Source organism: Cavia porcellus, unplaced genomic scaffold (assembly GCF_034190915.1).
Source record: "Cavia porcellus strain 051 isolate PalLab524CR breed Dunkin Hartley unplaced genomic scaffold, mCavPor4.1 scaffold_5, whole genome shotgun sequence".
NCBI lineage: Eukaryota > Metazoa > Chordata > Mammalia > Rodentia > Caviidae > Cavia > Cavia porcellus.
Window position 1 is genome coordinate 28,541,212 of NW_026947488.1, and position 16,751 is coordinate 28,557,962.

At 43.4% G+C, this 16,751-nt stretch overlaps 1 protein-coding gene across 10 annotated transcripts in view; it reads right to left on the reverse strand.

Moving 5' to 3' along the window:
* Positions 1-6,695: 6,695 nt before the first annotated feature.
* Positions 6,696-16,751, reverse strand: part of Dnmt3b (DNA methyltransferase 3 beta) — a 43,837-nt gene continuing 33,781 nt past the window's right edge. For 4 of the 10 annotated variants that reach the window (XM_063248514.1, XM_063248513.1, XM_063248512.1 and 1 more), the window contains 7 exons: positions 16,218-16,363; positions 15,343-15,433; positions 14,898-15,046; positions 14,163-14,248; positions 10,515-10,584; positions 9,700-9,818; positions 6,696-8,293 (listed from right to left, as the gene is read on the reverse strand). In XM_063248514.1, the coding sequence (XP_063104584.1) occupies positions 8,152-8,293; positions 9,700-9,818; positions 10,515-10,584; positions 14,163-14,248; positions 14,898-15,046; positions 15,343-15,433; positions 16,218-16,363 (803 nt within the window). In that variant the 3' untranslated portion in view covers positions 6,696-8,151. Of the gene's footprint in view, positions 8,294-9,699; positions 9,819-10,514; positions 10,585-11,321; positions 13,319-13,429; positions 13,525-14,162; positions 14,249-14,897; positions 15,047-15,342; positions 15,434-16,217; positions 16,364-16,751 lie in introns of those variants that run through there. The other 6 variants (XM_063248520.1, XM_063248519.1, XM_063248516.1 and 3 more) reach the window with 3 other exon arrangements.

The window sequence follows — 16,751 nt, forward strand, 5'->3', positions numbered from 1 at the left end:
ATGGCTTGGTTTTGATTTAATAGGGAGGGTCTCACTTACTTTTTTTTTTTTGTTTGTTTGTTTTGATTGAGATAGGTCTCCTTATGTCGCCTTGGCTGGCCTTGAACTCACCCAGACAACCTCCCAAATGCTGGAATTATAGGCGTGCACCACCACTCCTGGTCACCTAACTACTCATTACAGTTTTGCTAGGAGAATGCAGGACACCACCAACTTATAGTCAACAAAACTGAAACTCAGAAAAAGCAACTGATTTGCTCAGAATCGAGTTGATTCAGATTTTCGACTGGTTTTTGTACAGGTATCATTCATTGTGTCTTCAACAAACATTATAGTTTCCCTAACAAAGCAGGGATTTGATGGTGATCAAAACTAGAACAAAATCTTTGACCTCTGAAGTTTCCAGTCTGGCAATGGAGGCAGGAGGTAAAGAAGACAGAATGACACAAATACCTATTTAATTACAAATCAGACAATGCTAGACAGGAGGCAGGGTGAGGGCACTTGCATTGAGTGGAGCAAGGTACTACAGGTTTCTTCCAGGGCCTGGTTAGATACTGAAGCTCAGAGTTCAGAGAAGCAGTGGGAAGCTGAAACAGGAGTGGCTATCAACACATGGGGAGATACTTTAGGAGGGGGAGGAAGGGGACAGCAGAGATTTCTATAACCAAATGATTCTAGCAACAGTAGTAATATCAGCATCACAGTGAATGGATACAATACATCCACAATCATTTAAAGATATTCATGAATTTTTGAGGGCAAGGTGTGATACCCTGATTTTATACAAGACATTAAAGTTCCAAAAGGCTAAATGGGTTTCATAAGTAGCAAAACTAATATCCAGATTCAAATACTGACTCTACTAGGAGTTAGAATTAAATGAGATGTGTATAGGTTGAGGTGTAGCTCAAGGATGGAGTACTTGCCTAGCATGGGCAAGACCCTGGCTTCCATCTCCATCACCATGGAGGTATATAAAATACAGAGCATTTCCAGCACAGTTTGTGCTTTATAAATGTTAGTAATACGAATTTTCATTTAATATCAATTCTCAGATTACGTGCATCCACTGGAATATCTACAGGCCATTTTGTTTGGGTAAGTAAGGACATTAGTGTGGAAGATCAGTGGAGACAGTAAAAGAGCACTTCTGTTGTAAGACTAGAGAATATGGATGGACCTGGGTCTGGACGCAGGAGTAGGAGCTGCATGGAATAAAACCTGCCTATCCTCCCACAACAGTTCCCAAACAGATAAGAGAGGGCCCATGTCCGGTCCTGTGAGTCCTCCCTCCTCCCAAGCTAGCCAAGCTTATCTGGGTCACATTCAGCCTTGGCTGTAAAAGCCCAGAGGCCAAGAAGAAAAGAGGTACAGCTAGGGTGATTTTATGTTATTTTTGATTGGTTGGTTGGTTGGTTGGTTGGTTGGTTGGTTGGTTTTGCATTGCTTTGGATGGAACCCAAGACCTTTCACAAACTAGAGAAGTGCTCAACCACTGAGCTACACACTCCCTTTAATATTCATCTTTAAACCACTGTTTTAGTAGGTAACCACATTATCACAGAAATTGTGAGTCTTCAAAAATAAAACACTATGACTTCAATGCCTGAGTTTTATATTGTATGACTTTATTGAACTAAAAAATAGTGTTAGGAAAGTCTCAGCTCTAATGAATGAAAGAAAATGTGTTTAAAAAAAGAAAAGAAAATGTGTTAAGGATTTCACAAATTCATAGAAGAGAGATGATTACAGAACTAGAAAATTATAGCCAAAAGTGGTAGCACACACCTGCTATCCCACCATTTGGGAGGCCGAAGCATGAAAACTGCTGATAGCTGAAGACCAGCCTGGGCTACATAGTGAGTTAAAGACCACCCTTAACTGTATAGTAAGACCCTGTCTCAAGAATGAAAAAAAGAAAATCATAACCCAAACTTTGATGACACCATTTTCTATCAATACATAGACAAGGGGGGACTCCAACTAAGCAAGTGCTCCCAATTCTACCTAGAAAGGGGGCAAGGAAGATTTCTTGGGAGAGGTGAAGATTGGAGCTCAAGCCTGGCAAGGGGAAAAGGCTGTTCCAAGGCGGGGGAGGGAACAGCATGTTAGGCATTCATTACTCTTGCTCAGTGGCTACTCTGTAAGGCACATAAGGCAAGCATCAGCTGATAAGAGCTGGCTTTTGTTGTTTATCTTTTTGAGACAGAATCTCACTATGCAGTTCAGGCTGGTTTTGAGCTCACTTTGTAGTCTCAAACTCCTAACAATCCTCCTGCCTCACTCTTCTGAGTGCTGGGATTACAGATGTGTGCCACCATCCCCGGCTTGAGGGTTGGCATTTTGATCTCTAGTTTTCAAGGCTATTTTCCAGCTAGGTCTTATTTTGAAAGAAACACCGACCCACCCTCCAACCTACTTTCTTTCTGCAGTGCTGACATCCCAGATAAAGACTCAGAGAACACAAACAGGTTATGAGACTGACTTAAAGCACTAAACTTAATACACTGCTTATTAATTTCATAGCTGTTTGCTTTATTTTGTTTTGATTTTGGACTAAGGTACGGAACTCAGAACAGTCCCAGTAACCCTGGTGGTGGTGATGGTAGTAATTGGAGATAGAAATCAGGGTTGTTGTACTAATCTGCATCCCCAGCCATTATTTTATTTTGAGCTCACTAAATAGTTAAATTGGGTTTGAAATCTCAATCCTCCTGTCTCAGCTTCCCAGCATGCTAGGATTACGGATTTGTGCCACTGTTGTTGGCTTGTCTATTTTTTTTTCTTTTTTCTTTTCAGACAAGGTCTCACTATGTTACAGGTTGGCCTGGGACTCACTGTGTAGTCCAGGCTGGTAAACTCCCAGCAGTTTTTATACCTCAGCCTCCCAAGTGCTGAGATTACAGGCATATGCCCCCACAATGGGCCAGGCTTTTCATTCTTTAACATTGTATCTCACTATGTTGGCAAAGCAGGATTTGAATTTGCTATTCTCCCCACTCGCTGCCTTGGGTGCTAGGATTACAGGTTTGTGCCACAGTATCTGGCTTGTTTTAAAAATCAAAAATGCCAGGCATGGTGAAACATGCCTGAAATTCCAGTACTTGTAAGGCTGAGCCAACAAGATTGCCATTAAGTTTAAGACTATGCTGAATTCATAGAGCCCCTGAATGAGAATGAATGAATGGATACCAAATAATTGCAACTTGCGATTCTAGACTATGTGCAGGACCAGAAAAAAAGGCTATGTATTTTTTTCCTCAATAAAGATATTATAGGGGGTGGGGATTTAGCTCAACAGCATAAGTGCCTGCCTTGCAAGCAGGCAGTTGTGAATTCGATCCCTGGTACCGATAAAAACGAAAAAGACAAAAAAAAAAAAAAAAAAGATATTATAGGGCCAACTGACAAAATAAATTTGTCATCTAAATAAAATTTGTAGACTAGAAAATAAGTAGATGAATGTTCACTTATTGATTGTGACAAATATACTAAAGTTTTATAAGAAAATGTTCTAGTTTTAAGGAATACACAAAAAGATTTAAAGAGGCCATGTTTGCAACTCACTGTCCAGTGACTCAGCAAAAAATTATAGCAAACAACACAGCAAATGTTACAAAATGTTAGTATCTGGGGAACCAGTGATGCATATTTAGGAATTTTTTGTACTAGTCTTGTTACTTTTCTGTAAATGGAAAATTAATTTTTGAACTAGGCATGATGGCCCGTGCCTGTAATCCCAGCATTTAGGAAGCTGATGCAGTAGGATCTCCAAACTTCCAGGCTAGCCTGGGCTATATAGAGTTCAAGACCAGCCTGAAATAGATTTTATGTATACATTGAGAGATACAGACAGAGAAGGACAGAGAGAGACAGAGAAAGAGCCAGAGAGAGATCCTGTCACAAAAAAACCAACTAAAGTTAAAAAATAAGGACTGCAGGTTTAGCTTAGTAGTGTAAGCACCTGCCTGGCAAGCGTGAGGTTCAATTCAATCCCCAGTACCAAAAAAAAGTTAAAAAAATAAACTGGGCATGGTGGCGAGCACAGCTGTAATCCTAGCACTTGGGATTCCTTAAATAAAATCTATTTCAGGCTGGTCTTGAACTCACCAAGGAAGGAGGATCATTGCAAATTCAAAACCAGCCTGAGCTAAAAAGTGAGTTCAAGGCCAGCCTCACCTGTACAGTGAAATCCTGTCTCAAAAAGACTAATTATAATAATAGTTCTGTTTTAAAGTTTTTAAAATATTAATAAATTTCAACAAAAAGGAAAGAAAAAAAGGAGAGAAGTTAGGCTGCATTAAAGAAAAGAGGTAGACAAATTGTACCCCAGGCTGCAAAAGGCAGGAGGTAATAAAACACAATAAAACAAAACAAAAACACAAGTGAACATGTAGACTTCTTTGGCCCAGAAGACTAGACTTCAGCTCACAACACCTGCTGGTAATAGCTGTGTAGCCTTGGGACTATTATGGGCCCTTACTATAATCACCATAATCAGACCTCTGAGCTGCGTCACTAGGAAGGCTCTGGAATATTAGTACAACAGCAGCTTCTATGTTGCCACCCTAACCCTGAATCATTTGATCCACACACCAGCTGTATGAAGCTGATATTATACAGCTGAGTAAACTGAGGCAGAGGGGGCAAGGAAGCATACTGAGAAGATCACAAATTAGTAAAGGGGGATACTACAACAGAATTCAGACATTCTGGCTCCCTGACCACAGGCCAGGCACAAAAACACTAGCTAGCTAGGATGCGGGGGGGGGGGGGGGGGGGGGGGGGAATGACACGATCTCTCTGGTGCTGACTACAAGATCATTCGGATCCCTCTGGGGTCCCAGATACCAAAGCCACCCCATCTCCTGTTCAGAAGCAGCACTGGGACTTGACATGATGGGGGGAGTCTGTGAGGAACCAGTCACTAGTAACCACTGTGACTTTGAAAGACTAATTATTCACAAGCATGGGTCATTACCACCATTAGCAGTGCCCAGTAATCACTGTCATGAACACTGCGTGGCTGGTGGATCTCCACAACACAATTCTCCTTCATAGCAGTGAAGATAAATCACTATACCCAGATTAGGCCCTCAAACTTCAATAACCCAATGACTATTTCAAAGAAGGCTTGTAGTGGATGCAAACTGTGACCTCTACCCCAGTGTGCATCGTATTACCATGGAGCCTGGAAACACTCAGATCTCATCATAGCCCCATTTTAGGAAAACAGTAATGATTACACACATCGCCCATCAAGGCCTCCCACAGACTGCCATACATGCAGGCCACTACCCCAGCATCCCTCACCTGGATGGCTAGTCCACCTCCTCTCTTGGAATTTGGAGGCCAGGGCTGCTTATTTTGCTTCATCTTCACCTGGCGTTTGCTACAAACTGTATAGATGGCTTAACTAGGCATTCCAGGCCCCTTGGGTCCCAACAGCACAGGGGGAGGAGTTTAGGGGCAGCCTCTTGCTAATTGCCACTTGTCTCACTATGACAACTCAACTGGGCTGTTGTAGCTTGTGCTAACTAATAACATACTTGGTTTCCCATCTCACATACCTCAAGTCTCTTAACTTCCTACATCTGGGAAGCTAACACATGACACGGAATGACCTCTTCTCAGGCTTTTGGCCAAGTTGTGTGTGGTTCCTGTGCTTGCCAGTTTAATGGCCAATATATTTCCTATAGCCAAAGCAATAAGATGTTTCAAGCAGGAAGAAATGAACACAAGTTTTTGTTCCACCCTCCCAATGGAGCAACCTGCTGTTGCAGTGCTTCCAAGAATGGTGCATCTCATTGGAAAAAGTCACAACTATCAAACATACATTATAACCCATGTTATAAATCAAGAAGAGTCAGATGTCATGGCACACAACTGTAAACCCAGCTAAGGCAGAAGGACCACTGCAAGATCGAGGCCATTGTGGGCACATAGTTCAGACTAGCCTAAAATATGGTGAGACCCTATCTCAACCACTGGCCCACATCAATACCCCAAAAAGAGGGCTCAGAGAGGACCCAAGCATCACTTCACTGTTGCTCAACTGATGAACTACCCTGCATATCCCACTTATAACTTTTTCCTTTGGAAATGGTTTTGCCTCAAATCTGACCTCAGGGCACCTGTGCAGCTGGCCCCAGGTAAACTGAGGTGGTGCTACTGGTAGGAGCTGCAGTTTAGGTGCGAAAGAGCAACAGAAATACTCAGCTTTGAGGCTGAGGCATCAGTTGAAATCACTCAATCCAGTGACTCCCACTGAAGGTGGCAGGCTGTCCCACAAAATGACAACAGAACAGCTGAGGAGTAAGGTGCAGCAGAATCTCTCAGGAGCATGAGAATTGGCCCCCAGCATTCCAGTGGGTGGTGGTTATGTAAGAAATACGGTCCAGCGAAGGGTATCCCAGACACTAAGCCTTTAAATGAAGACTTGGAAGCCAAAGGTTAGACATTCATAGTCATCCCTAAACCAGCTAGAAGAAACTAGAAGGAGCTCATAGCAATCAGGAATCCTACAGAGGATGCTGGTTCACTGGAATTTTGCCAGACCTTAAAGCCCCCAGTGTATCCTACTGATGCTTAAATCAATCACCTGGCACCAACCAATACTTACATGGTAGTGAACCCTCCCTCTTCCCCGTTCCACCCAAGTGACCTGCACAAGAACAAAAGGGACACCAGACTTTTATAGAGAAATACTGATTTTAATTAAACAGAATAAGGTAAACTCTAGGTATCCATTATTGTTCGGCCAAAAACTGTTGAAACAAGGCACAATATTCTCCCCATACTTGTTACGTGGCTCCACTTTAAAAAATTTTAATGAAAACATGAACATAAAAATAGAAGTTTGAGATTTTTAAAAACCATATATAAAGCCCCACAAACTTGTCAAAAAGTTGTTCCTTATTCTATGAAATAGCACCAGCAAGAAGAGTAAAAAGGTGTTAAAAACCATTACGACAGCATTTCTGAAATGCAGCTTGCCTAACCTCCCATCCCTCTAAAAAATGATGTATTGTAGAATAAAAAAGTATTTTAAAATCTCTGGAAGGAGGGTCAGGCTTTTATTGCAGTTGTCCTGCCATCTCTTAGATGCAAGGACAATGTAAGAAATGTGCTTCTGGTTCTAGCTGTCACAGCTTCTTGAAGACAGAGGAGGAATTAAATTAGGGCTTCAGGGTTCTCACGGGACCTGTGCCTATAGGGGACCTGTGCCCAGAGGGTGCATTGTTGGGGGGGGGACCTCTTGTCTAACTCACTCACCCTTCCATGCCACTCACAATGGGAAGAAGGGAGGTGGTGAGGGGTGGAACTTGTCCACGTAATATATGGCAGCTTGTATGCCACAATTTGGCCATCCTTTCCTGAGTTCCTCAGAGGGTTCTACTGCAGTCAGGGGGAGGGGTTTAGCTAAAGATAGCCCTTGCCCTTAGGTTTGTGGGGAAAAGCAGCCCTGAATGTGGTGATGATGACATCATCCCTGCTGAAATCATCATCAAGGGAAACACTCTAAAGGCAGACTCTAGGCCCTGCAGCCACAGCAAGGCAGGGAAATGTGGGGGTAAACTTCAAGACATATACAATACTTCGTCCTCCACTAGCCCTAGAAAAACACATCCTGGGCCCTTAAAATGTCCCTCAAGTGTCAAGTGTCTACAACTGAATTCTCCTATAAATATGGAGTTGCAGACGTTCCTAAAAAAGTTTTGCAATAACTGGTTTGGGTTATTTTGCAGCATTAACCTGAGTCTTGGAGAGTTGTCAGCACTGTAGTTTTGGTATCTTAGCTATCATTTCTCTGAGTGGTATAAACAGGAGAGGGGAGAAAAACATTTTACTATCTACTTCAAGTTTTAAAGTTTTAGGAGAAGAAAAATGAGCACCATGTATGGCCGCTCTGAGCAGCCAGATCTGAATTGTGCACAAGGAGGCTGCACCTCGGGCTCGCCCTGTAAGAGGGTCAGGTAGCTCTGCTCAGACTGAGCAGGAGAAAACTGAGGTACAGGGGTACAGGGAGACCCCACACAGCTGAGCTGAGGAAGGACAGAGCTGGGGGCAGCACCTTTGGGGATCAGGGCACTTAGGTGGCCCTGGCTCTGCCCCCATACCCCAATGCCACAGCAGGCCTGGGCAGAACTATTCACATGCAAAGTAGTCCTTCAAGGGGGCGAAGAGGTGTCTGATGACGGGCACACTCCAGGACCTCCCGAGCAGCTTCTGGCGGGCACCACGGCCCATGTTGGACACGTCCGTGTAGTGTACGGGAAAGCCGAAGATCCTGGGAGAGCACCGGGGTGAAAAGACAGGGAGTCATAAGTGCCCAAATCCCCCAAGAGCCACTGGAACCCTCATGTTGGCCAGCAGGCTAACTCTGGCCTCTGCGGTGACTTCCCTTTTATCCCACCCCTCAGCCAAGCCCACAGTGCCTTCAAATGAGCTCTTTCCTGTCTGCCAGGAGACCCAAGTTCCACAGAACACTTGCTCATAAATATATTTAAGGACACCAGTGTGGTGCATCCCCAGCACTAACACTACGTTCCTGGCACATACCTTGTATGCTCAGGGGAACTTTCTCAAATATATCATCTGACTTAATAACTATATATGAATAAATACCAAGCAATACAGCAACCATATACATGTGTCTTTCTTCTAAACACAATGATGGAAGAAGTTAAATAATTTCCTTTAGGCAACAAGGTCACTCAGAAACAGAAGAAAGTCCACTGTAACAGACTCACACAAGTTATAGGGAATATTGCTAAGCATCCCCGATTTGTATACAGGTTTGACTAGGCCTCATAGAAGGACAGGATACACTAGATCCCAGTATCACCCAGCTTTACAACTTATTGTGATATAAACACTAATGGGACAATGGCCAAAAAGGTACAAGACCTACTTGGTGACACCCATCTGCACCATCCTGCTAATATAGCTGGACCCAAACCTCTATATGGTTGGATCTCAAATCCAGGAGAACCCACAGCATGGATTGGGCAAAGTTAAAGTCAAAGAAGAAACTAGAGCTGAAATAGATGTCTGGAACAGAAGGTCTTTAGGGGCTGCTGATATGGCTCAGCGGCACAGCACCTGGCTGGCAAGCGCAAGGTCATGAGTTTATTCCCGGTACTAAAAATAATAGTAGTAAAATAAATTCTTTGGAATACAGTGAAACATGAATAGGAAAATTCATAGCTTTCAACTACATTACCAACAGATATAATAATTTTTAAAAATCTGGAAGACTTAAAATCAGACATGGTTCTTAGTATCCAAATAGACCAATATCACCATAAAGGGTAAAGGGATAAGACAGAGGGTGGCATAAGCAGAATTCAGCTATAGGATGAACAATTTGGTAAAGAAATCTTTCTAGAAGAAAGAACAAAGTGCTTGTTTTTAGCAGGTTCCTCCCTCATCCTGTGGCCAGGCAGGTGTCTGGTGGTGCTGTCTCCGACCTCATGTCGCACACTGCTCACGTGGTCACCACTTTGCTGCGTGGAAACAAGGACTAACTGGAAAGTACTGTATTCATTCTCAGTGCACTCCCAGGGGGCTGTGAGTCTGTGTTAGAATTTTCTAAGACAAGCACCTTCATTTATTTGTGCTGCCACCCTGGACTGTACGTATTCCCCTTTCTGTCTCTGCACCATTTCCCTCTCCAAGTGCAGCCTTGCTCACCTCTCGAGCTCAGTGCACCACAAAACATCTTCTTTGCCATTCATGACAACAGGGAAAAGTTGGTTTTTCCCCTGTCTGATCGAGTTCGACTTGGTGGTTATTGTCTGTACTTTCTTTAACTGGAGAATAAAACGATATGGAGTGAGCGCAGAAGGAATGATTCCAGGTGAGGTCAAGACACAGAAGTGCCCAGAGCAGGTGGAGGACAGAAGTGCTAGGGTTGGGCTTGGAGAAGGATAAAAACAGATTTGAAAGGATAAGAATATTCCGTGCTTCCCACAAATGCCAAGAATTTTGTGATCAGAAAAGACCAGCCTCAGGGAGAATAAAATGAAGAAGTGATCATGAGTAAGATCACATGTAGGACAAGATGACACCAAAGTTACTAATCAAAGAGTAAATAAAGCAGAAAAACTACCCAGACACAGTATTGTCAACTACAATTTGGACAAATGGATCTTCGTTTGATGCAGAAATTATTATGTCCTAGTGTATTAACAGCGACTGACATTTTTCTTTTACCTTGTATTTTTTATACCAAAGCAACAATTATTCTTTTATAACTGGAAAGGTCAGCTGAATTGTGTATCCAGTGTTAACAATTAGAAAGTCCAGTTGTCTTTTCTCACAGTGATTATGTGTTTATCAAGAATGCCTCCTACTCTCTGAATATGAAAAAGGAACAATTATGTGCAGAAAGAGGGCCAGCACCAGGAGTCACATGTGGAGGAGTAGATCAATTGGACACCACACCAAGGTCACCAAGTGAATTCCCCAGAGAATGGCAATAGAGGCCATTTGCAAGCACATCTTACCTTTGCTGTCCTACTGTATTCCAAGCAGTCCTGCAGCTCGAGTTTATCATTCTTTGATGCTATCACAGGCCTGGGAACAGCCAAAACCCATTACTCTGTAGAGGGGCCTCAGGTAGGCACTTCACAGGCCAAGTTGGGGGTAATGACCTCTGCTGTTAAAGTATGTCCTGGCAAAGGACAGCCTAACGAATACATTCTCCCAGCCATTATGGAAACACCCCAACCGTGAGGACTGACAGAGCAGTTCTGTCATATGCACAAGTCTGAATGCCATGCAGAGTCACCCTCAATGTTGAGAGCTATTGCTGCTCCTCCTGAACTTTTTTTGATACTGGGGATATGAACTCATGACCTTGTACTTGCCAGGCAGGTACTTATGCCACTAAGCTATATCCAATACTGTTCTTTTCTGTCACTATGCAGTTCAGGCTGACCTCAAAAGTGTAGTTATCTCATGCCTCAGCCTCCCACGTGATAGGATTATTATAGGTATGCACGACCATACCTGGGGCTTCTTGCTGAGCTTTACTGTTATTCAAACACAGGCTCCAAGTGAGGAAGTAAAGAAGAGGACACTGGAGGAGTACACTAGAGTGCCAAGTGAGGAGAACTCTCTGGGCCAGCTCCACAGTGCTCCACTGGCTGATGGCCTTGAGCAAGTCATGCCTACTCCTTGGGCTTGAGGTCTAAGGGGGTAGGGTAGGGTTCCTGCTTATGGAAGTCAGGGCTTTGCACATGGAGGCCAGTGCTTCACCAGAGCCATTCTCAGCACCTTGTCTATTTATTTTGAGAACAATTAAGTATACCTTTGGGGTCTACTTGATACTGCTAACATGTCCTACTCCCTGTGATTTGATGGCTCAGTGCTAGGGAAGCAGGCTCAGGAGGACTGTCAATGGGTGTTAACCTCCAGGGGAAGGCAATAAAATGATTCACAGAAATACTAATTACACTTTTAACTTTCTTTCTAACCAGGCATTGTAGTACATGACAGTAATCCCAGCACTCAAGATTCTGAAACAAGAGAACTGGAATGAGTTTGAGGTCAGTCAGGGATGCATAACAATATCCTGTTGCAAAAATCGTTTTAAGGGAGCTTGGAATTTAGCTCAGCTAAATAAGCGTCTGCCTTGGAATCACACAATTGTGAGTGCAAAAATTGTTTTAAATTTTAATCCAGGCATGGTGGTGCATGCCTCTCAACCCAGCACTTAAGGTTGTGGCAGGAAGATCACCATTAGTTCAAGGCTGGCTTCAACTACATGGTGATTTCAATATCAGCCTGAAATGCACAGCAATACACTGTTTCAAAGTAGACAATTGTTTTTTTGTTTGTTTTTGTTTTTTTTTTCTTTTACAACTTCCACTTTAGAAACCTGTTTTGCAAATGCAGAGAGGAGAAGATAGGTAAAAAGGACAAGGGCTAGAACCAAAAGGTGTTGAGCAGTTAGAGCCAAGTCTGCATGGTGTTGATAAGCACCACAGTAACCACTTTGGAAGTTCAAAAGGACTTCACCTCAAACATGGCAAGGATTCCCACAAGGAGTTAAGAAATCAATCCTCTCACTAGACTCCAGAGACTTCCTTCCCTTCCCTTGCCCAGGTTTCCAATAGCCAAACTCTCCTGCAGGAACTAAAATTTAGAGATCAGGGAAAAAAGGACATAGCTCAGGCCAGCCTTGTGCAGTTTGGGGGAATTAAAAAAAAGTAGCCAGGTGTGGTGGTACACACCTGTAGAGCCAGGGCTCTAGGAGCCTGCAGCAGAAGGAATTCAAGTCTAAACCTAGCTTGCTGATCAGCTAGTACTTAGCAAGCCAGCGGGTCAAAATAAAACATAATGGCCGGGAATATAGCTCAGTGGCATAACACATGTCAGAAAAGCTCAAGGTCCTGAGAATTCCTGGTACAAAAAATAAGCAAAGTTAAATTTAAAAATAAATACATAAATAAATAAAAATGTGATTAGGGAGTTGTTCTCCCAAGAACCTGGATCAAATCCCAGCACAAATCAAACATAAAGCCAGATTATCTGGTTTCAACTCAATGTGCCTATTCCATAATTCGAAAAGGTTCTACTGCCACAGTGCATTTTTTTTTGCTACAACATCCATTAAATGAGAAATACAAGTTATATTTCATAGGAACTCCATGGGACTGTCTTGCTACAAACTCCAGTCCCACCACTCACACTTGTGTCCTCCCCTCAATGGATGAGGACTTCGGAGGCACATCAGTCCTCCTCCTTTAGGGAGCATAACCACCTAAGCAATTGTGATAAATTCTTCTTTACCCAGAAACTAACACAAACCTAAAGTGCAATTCATCTCAGCTGTTTAAAGCTCCTATACTCCCCATGTCTATATAAATTCAAGTGCTGCCATGTTTGTTTTCTGCACTCCTTTCCCACTACGTTTTGCTTGATAAAGACTGTTCTCCAGCTGGCCTAGAAATATCACCCCCCAGACAAGACATTCTAGTCCCTTTTCTTGTGTCTAGAATACTCTGATAATTGACTGGCTGTATTTCTTCATTTAGAGCTCTGAAATGGAACAACCTCACCATGAACCTTTCCAATGCCCACTCCCCATCCATGCAAGTGCAATCAATTATTGTCTTTCTGGGGATGGGGATTTAGCTCAGCGGCATAAGCAGGCGGTCGTGAGTTCAATCCCCGGTACCAATAAAAATGAGAAAGACAAAAAAAAATTATTGTCTTTCTTCCTTTCTGCCATTAGCAGGTCATAGCCAAAAGATCCACTGACCTTAGTATTTATATCACTGAAGTGGCAGCAGTAGAGCAGTGCCTGGGTAGAGTTAAAATGCTAGTTGTGAAAAATGTTCATTTCAATCTGAACATGTGCATGGATACCATTTGATTAGCTGGTCAACAAGAGAATGGCAATGACGGTGCACACCTGTAATTTCAGGACTTAGCAGCGTGAGGCAGGAGGATCACTACAAGTTCGAGGCCAGCCTAGGCCAAAAATTGAGTGCAAGCCAGACATCTTTCCTAGTGAGACTCCAAAAGACAAAAATAAACAAAAGCAGTAATGCCCAACAAAATTGCTCCCAGCTACCTCAATATCCTCTTAGTTTGCCCATATTTTGCTACATGCCAGAAATGATCATGGGGACCCAATATGAAACTAAAGAGCACCAAACAAAGTACCCCTGGTATATGACAAAAAGACAGAGAATTATTTTCAAGACAGTCTTTGGGCTAACATACCATCTCAATCCTACCACCTGGTTCATTATCACCAGCCTGGTGAGCTTCATATCTGGGACACAAAGGATTAACCTTTAACAAAGTATTTCATGTTCTTAGACATTGCCAAACCACAAGGGGAACAAAATTGATTGTAGAGGCAACAATCCACATCCTCACATTCATGTGGTCAAAGAACACATAGAATTTTCAGAATCAGTAGCAACTATCTGCAGCTAAAACAAGTCATTAGGAAGCCTAAAAGATCAATAGATTTCCAGGTATTTCTCCACATTGTAATGGAGATTATAACACCACAGGTGGGGCTGAAGCACAGGGTGGGAATGTTGGTCAGCACAGCCATCAGTTTCTAGAAAACTGGAGTAAAGGTGGTACCATCGGTAAATGTGAGTGTGAGATATCCCACTCAGTTCCGTTACCTGTTCATCCCAGGTAAATTTCCCCAGAAGTATCGGGCCCTGTGAGCAGCAGAGACCTTGATGGCATCGATCATCACTGGATTACACTGCAAGTAAACAGAAACAGAGCTGCTAGGGACCTTCAAAATTCAGAGAAACAGTTCAATCTGTGCAAGAGTGATAGGCTGATCCCTGGTTATAGAAAATGCATGGCTTGGGGCTGGGGATTTAGCTCAGCGGCATAAGCACCTGCCTTGCAAGCAGGCAGTCGTGAGTTCAATCCCCGGTCCCGATAAAAAGGAAAAAGACAAAAAAAAGAAAAAAAAAAAGAAAGAAAATGCATGGATCCACCCAATGAGGGGGGGAAAAAACTCGGTATCACACCATTAAACTCTAAAAGAACGGACTTATCTCCCTCAAAGTTTTCATCAGATTCTCTAATGACAGAAGACAGTACTCAGGTAAAAGCACTAGTTTTATTATGTCAGATCTAAGCTGTCACATTTCTTTAAAACTCAAATGACTTCAGTAAACAAAGTGTTTTAGAGCTTGATAAATATTAAGCAACTGTGAAGCAGTCATTCAGAATAAGGAATAGAAACTCTAGACTGAACTGAATAACGTCAGCAATAACTTTCCAATGCTCTAAAAATAAGTCACAGAATCTGGCATTCCAAAATGCAACCCAAACCCTGTTGAAAAACAAGACCTTAGCAAGTTGATAATTGATAATTCGCACTGGGTTTGTTCCCTCACCTCAAGGAATCGTGAGATGTCCCTCTTGTCACCAACCTTCATGGCAACAACATTCTCAAACATCCAGAAGAATGGACGGTCATCCCCCTCCTTGGGGCGTGAGTAATTCAGCAGGTGGTAGAACTCAAAAAAGAGTCGGCCGGTGCCCTCTGCTCAAGCAAAAAGAACAAAGAGCAGGGCTTCATTCCCGTTCCCGAAGCCCATAGGTTCCAGATCTCCTTGGGGCACTCAGGAATGACAAGTCAGCAAGAACACAGGCAGCAAGACTGCACTATTTATTGGTGACCTTCATGGAGCCAGGGGTTTACAGAGGTGCAAGGATATTGCTTGAGGACCACAAGGTTGCCAGGAAAGATAGACAGTTGGAAAGATGTCCTTCCCACGAAGCTCTACTCAGATCACGCATCTCGGGGGTTCTCAGAGTTTCCAGGAAGGAGTTACTCACCGTACAGACCTTTCCTGGCTGGGTTCACATTAGACAGGTCATTGCATGGGCTACCACCAATCACCAAATCAAATGGGCCCCACTCTTCAATCTGAAGGGGAAAAACAGGGTCAGAGCAGAAATGAGATGAAGAACAGAAAGCCAGGATTCTGAAGTTATCAGCCCCACCTCTTTTCATAAGCAAGCTCATTGCTGGGTTGGTAAGACGATGGCAGAGCACTGGTCCGGGGTTCTATCCCCAGTACCACTAAAAAAAGTGAAATAACAACAACAAAAACATGTAATGCTATGCTTAGTGATCTGGAGGTCTCAAGATCTCGAACACTAAATAAACTACTTTTTTGTTTTGCTTTTAATCAGTACCAAGGATCGAACTAACAACCGCCTGCTTACAAGGCAGATGCTTATGCTGCTGAGCTCAATCCCCAGCCCGTTTTTTTTTTGTTGTTGTTGTTGTTATTGTTGGTTTTATTTTGTTTTCTTAGTATCGGGGATCAAACTCATGACCGTGCACTTGCCAGGCAGGCACTTATGTTGCTGAGCTAAATCGCCAGCCAAATTAACTATTTCTAAGTATTTCTTACCAGTACAAATTGAAATATCAAGTTCTCTTCTACCCACCGCCCTGCACTGACAACAGAGGAATTAGACATGTGGTACATACAGGCAGGGAGTTCAGGGTGTGGAGGAGGCAGTGATCGAGATAGAGAGAGTAGCTGAGAGTACTCCAAGGACTTGGCAGGCTGAGGAGGGGGATTGTTTTAGTTTAGAGCAGACTGGGCTACATGAAGGGAGTTCAAGATCAAAATGAACTATATAGCAAAGTCCTGTTTCCTAACAAAACAACAAAAGACAGGAAAGAGATCAGCCCTTACGTTTTTCTTTGTGATGTTCCTGACGTCATTCACATATTTGATATTCCCCTCGTGCTTCACTGTTCCAACGGCGATGGACTCTTCACATATTTCTGAGGCAACATACTTCTCCACTTTAATACCCAATTCTTTGAGCACTAAGTACCCTAGAAGGGCCAGGCAGACATAAGAGTGGAAGTGAGTCTTCCCAGGAAAATGGCAGAGTGGGAAGCAGTTTTGGTGTCTAGACCCTGGAATATGGCAACTTGAAGAGAAGGAAAGAGTGAGTCCCATGGACACAGGAAGGATCTGAACTGAGACTTCAATCACATGGAGACAGAATTCAGGAATCCAACAAAACAAACAATAGCAGGGGCAGAGGCCCTGCCAAACAGGCAGAACAGCAAGGAAGCCGTGCCCTCCCCTTCTGCGGGCCAGCACAGCCCTGCCACAGAGCCCTGCCACAGAGCCCTGCCACAGAGCCCTGCCACAGAGCCCTGCCACAGAGCCCTGCCACAGAGCCTTGCCACAGAGCCTTGCCACAGAGCCTTGCCA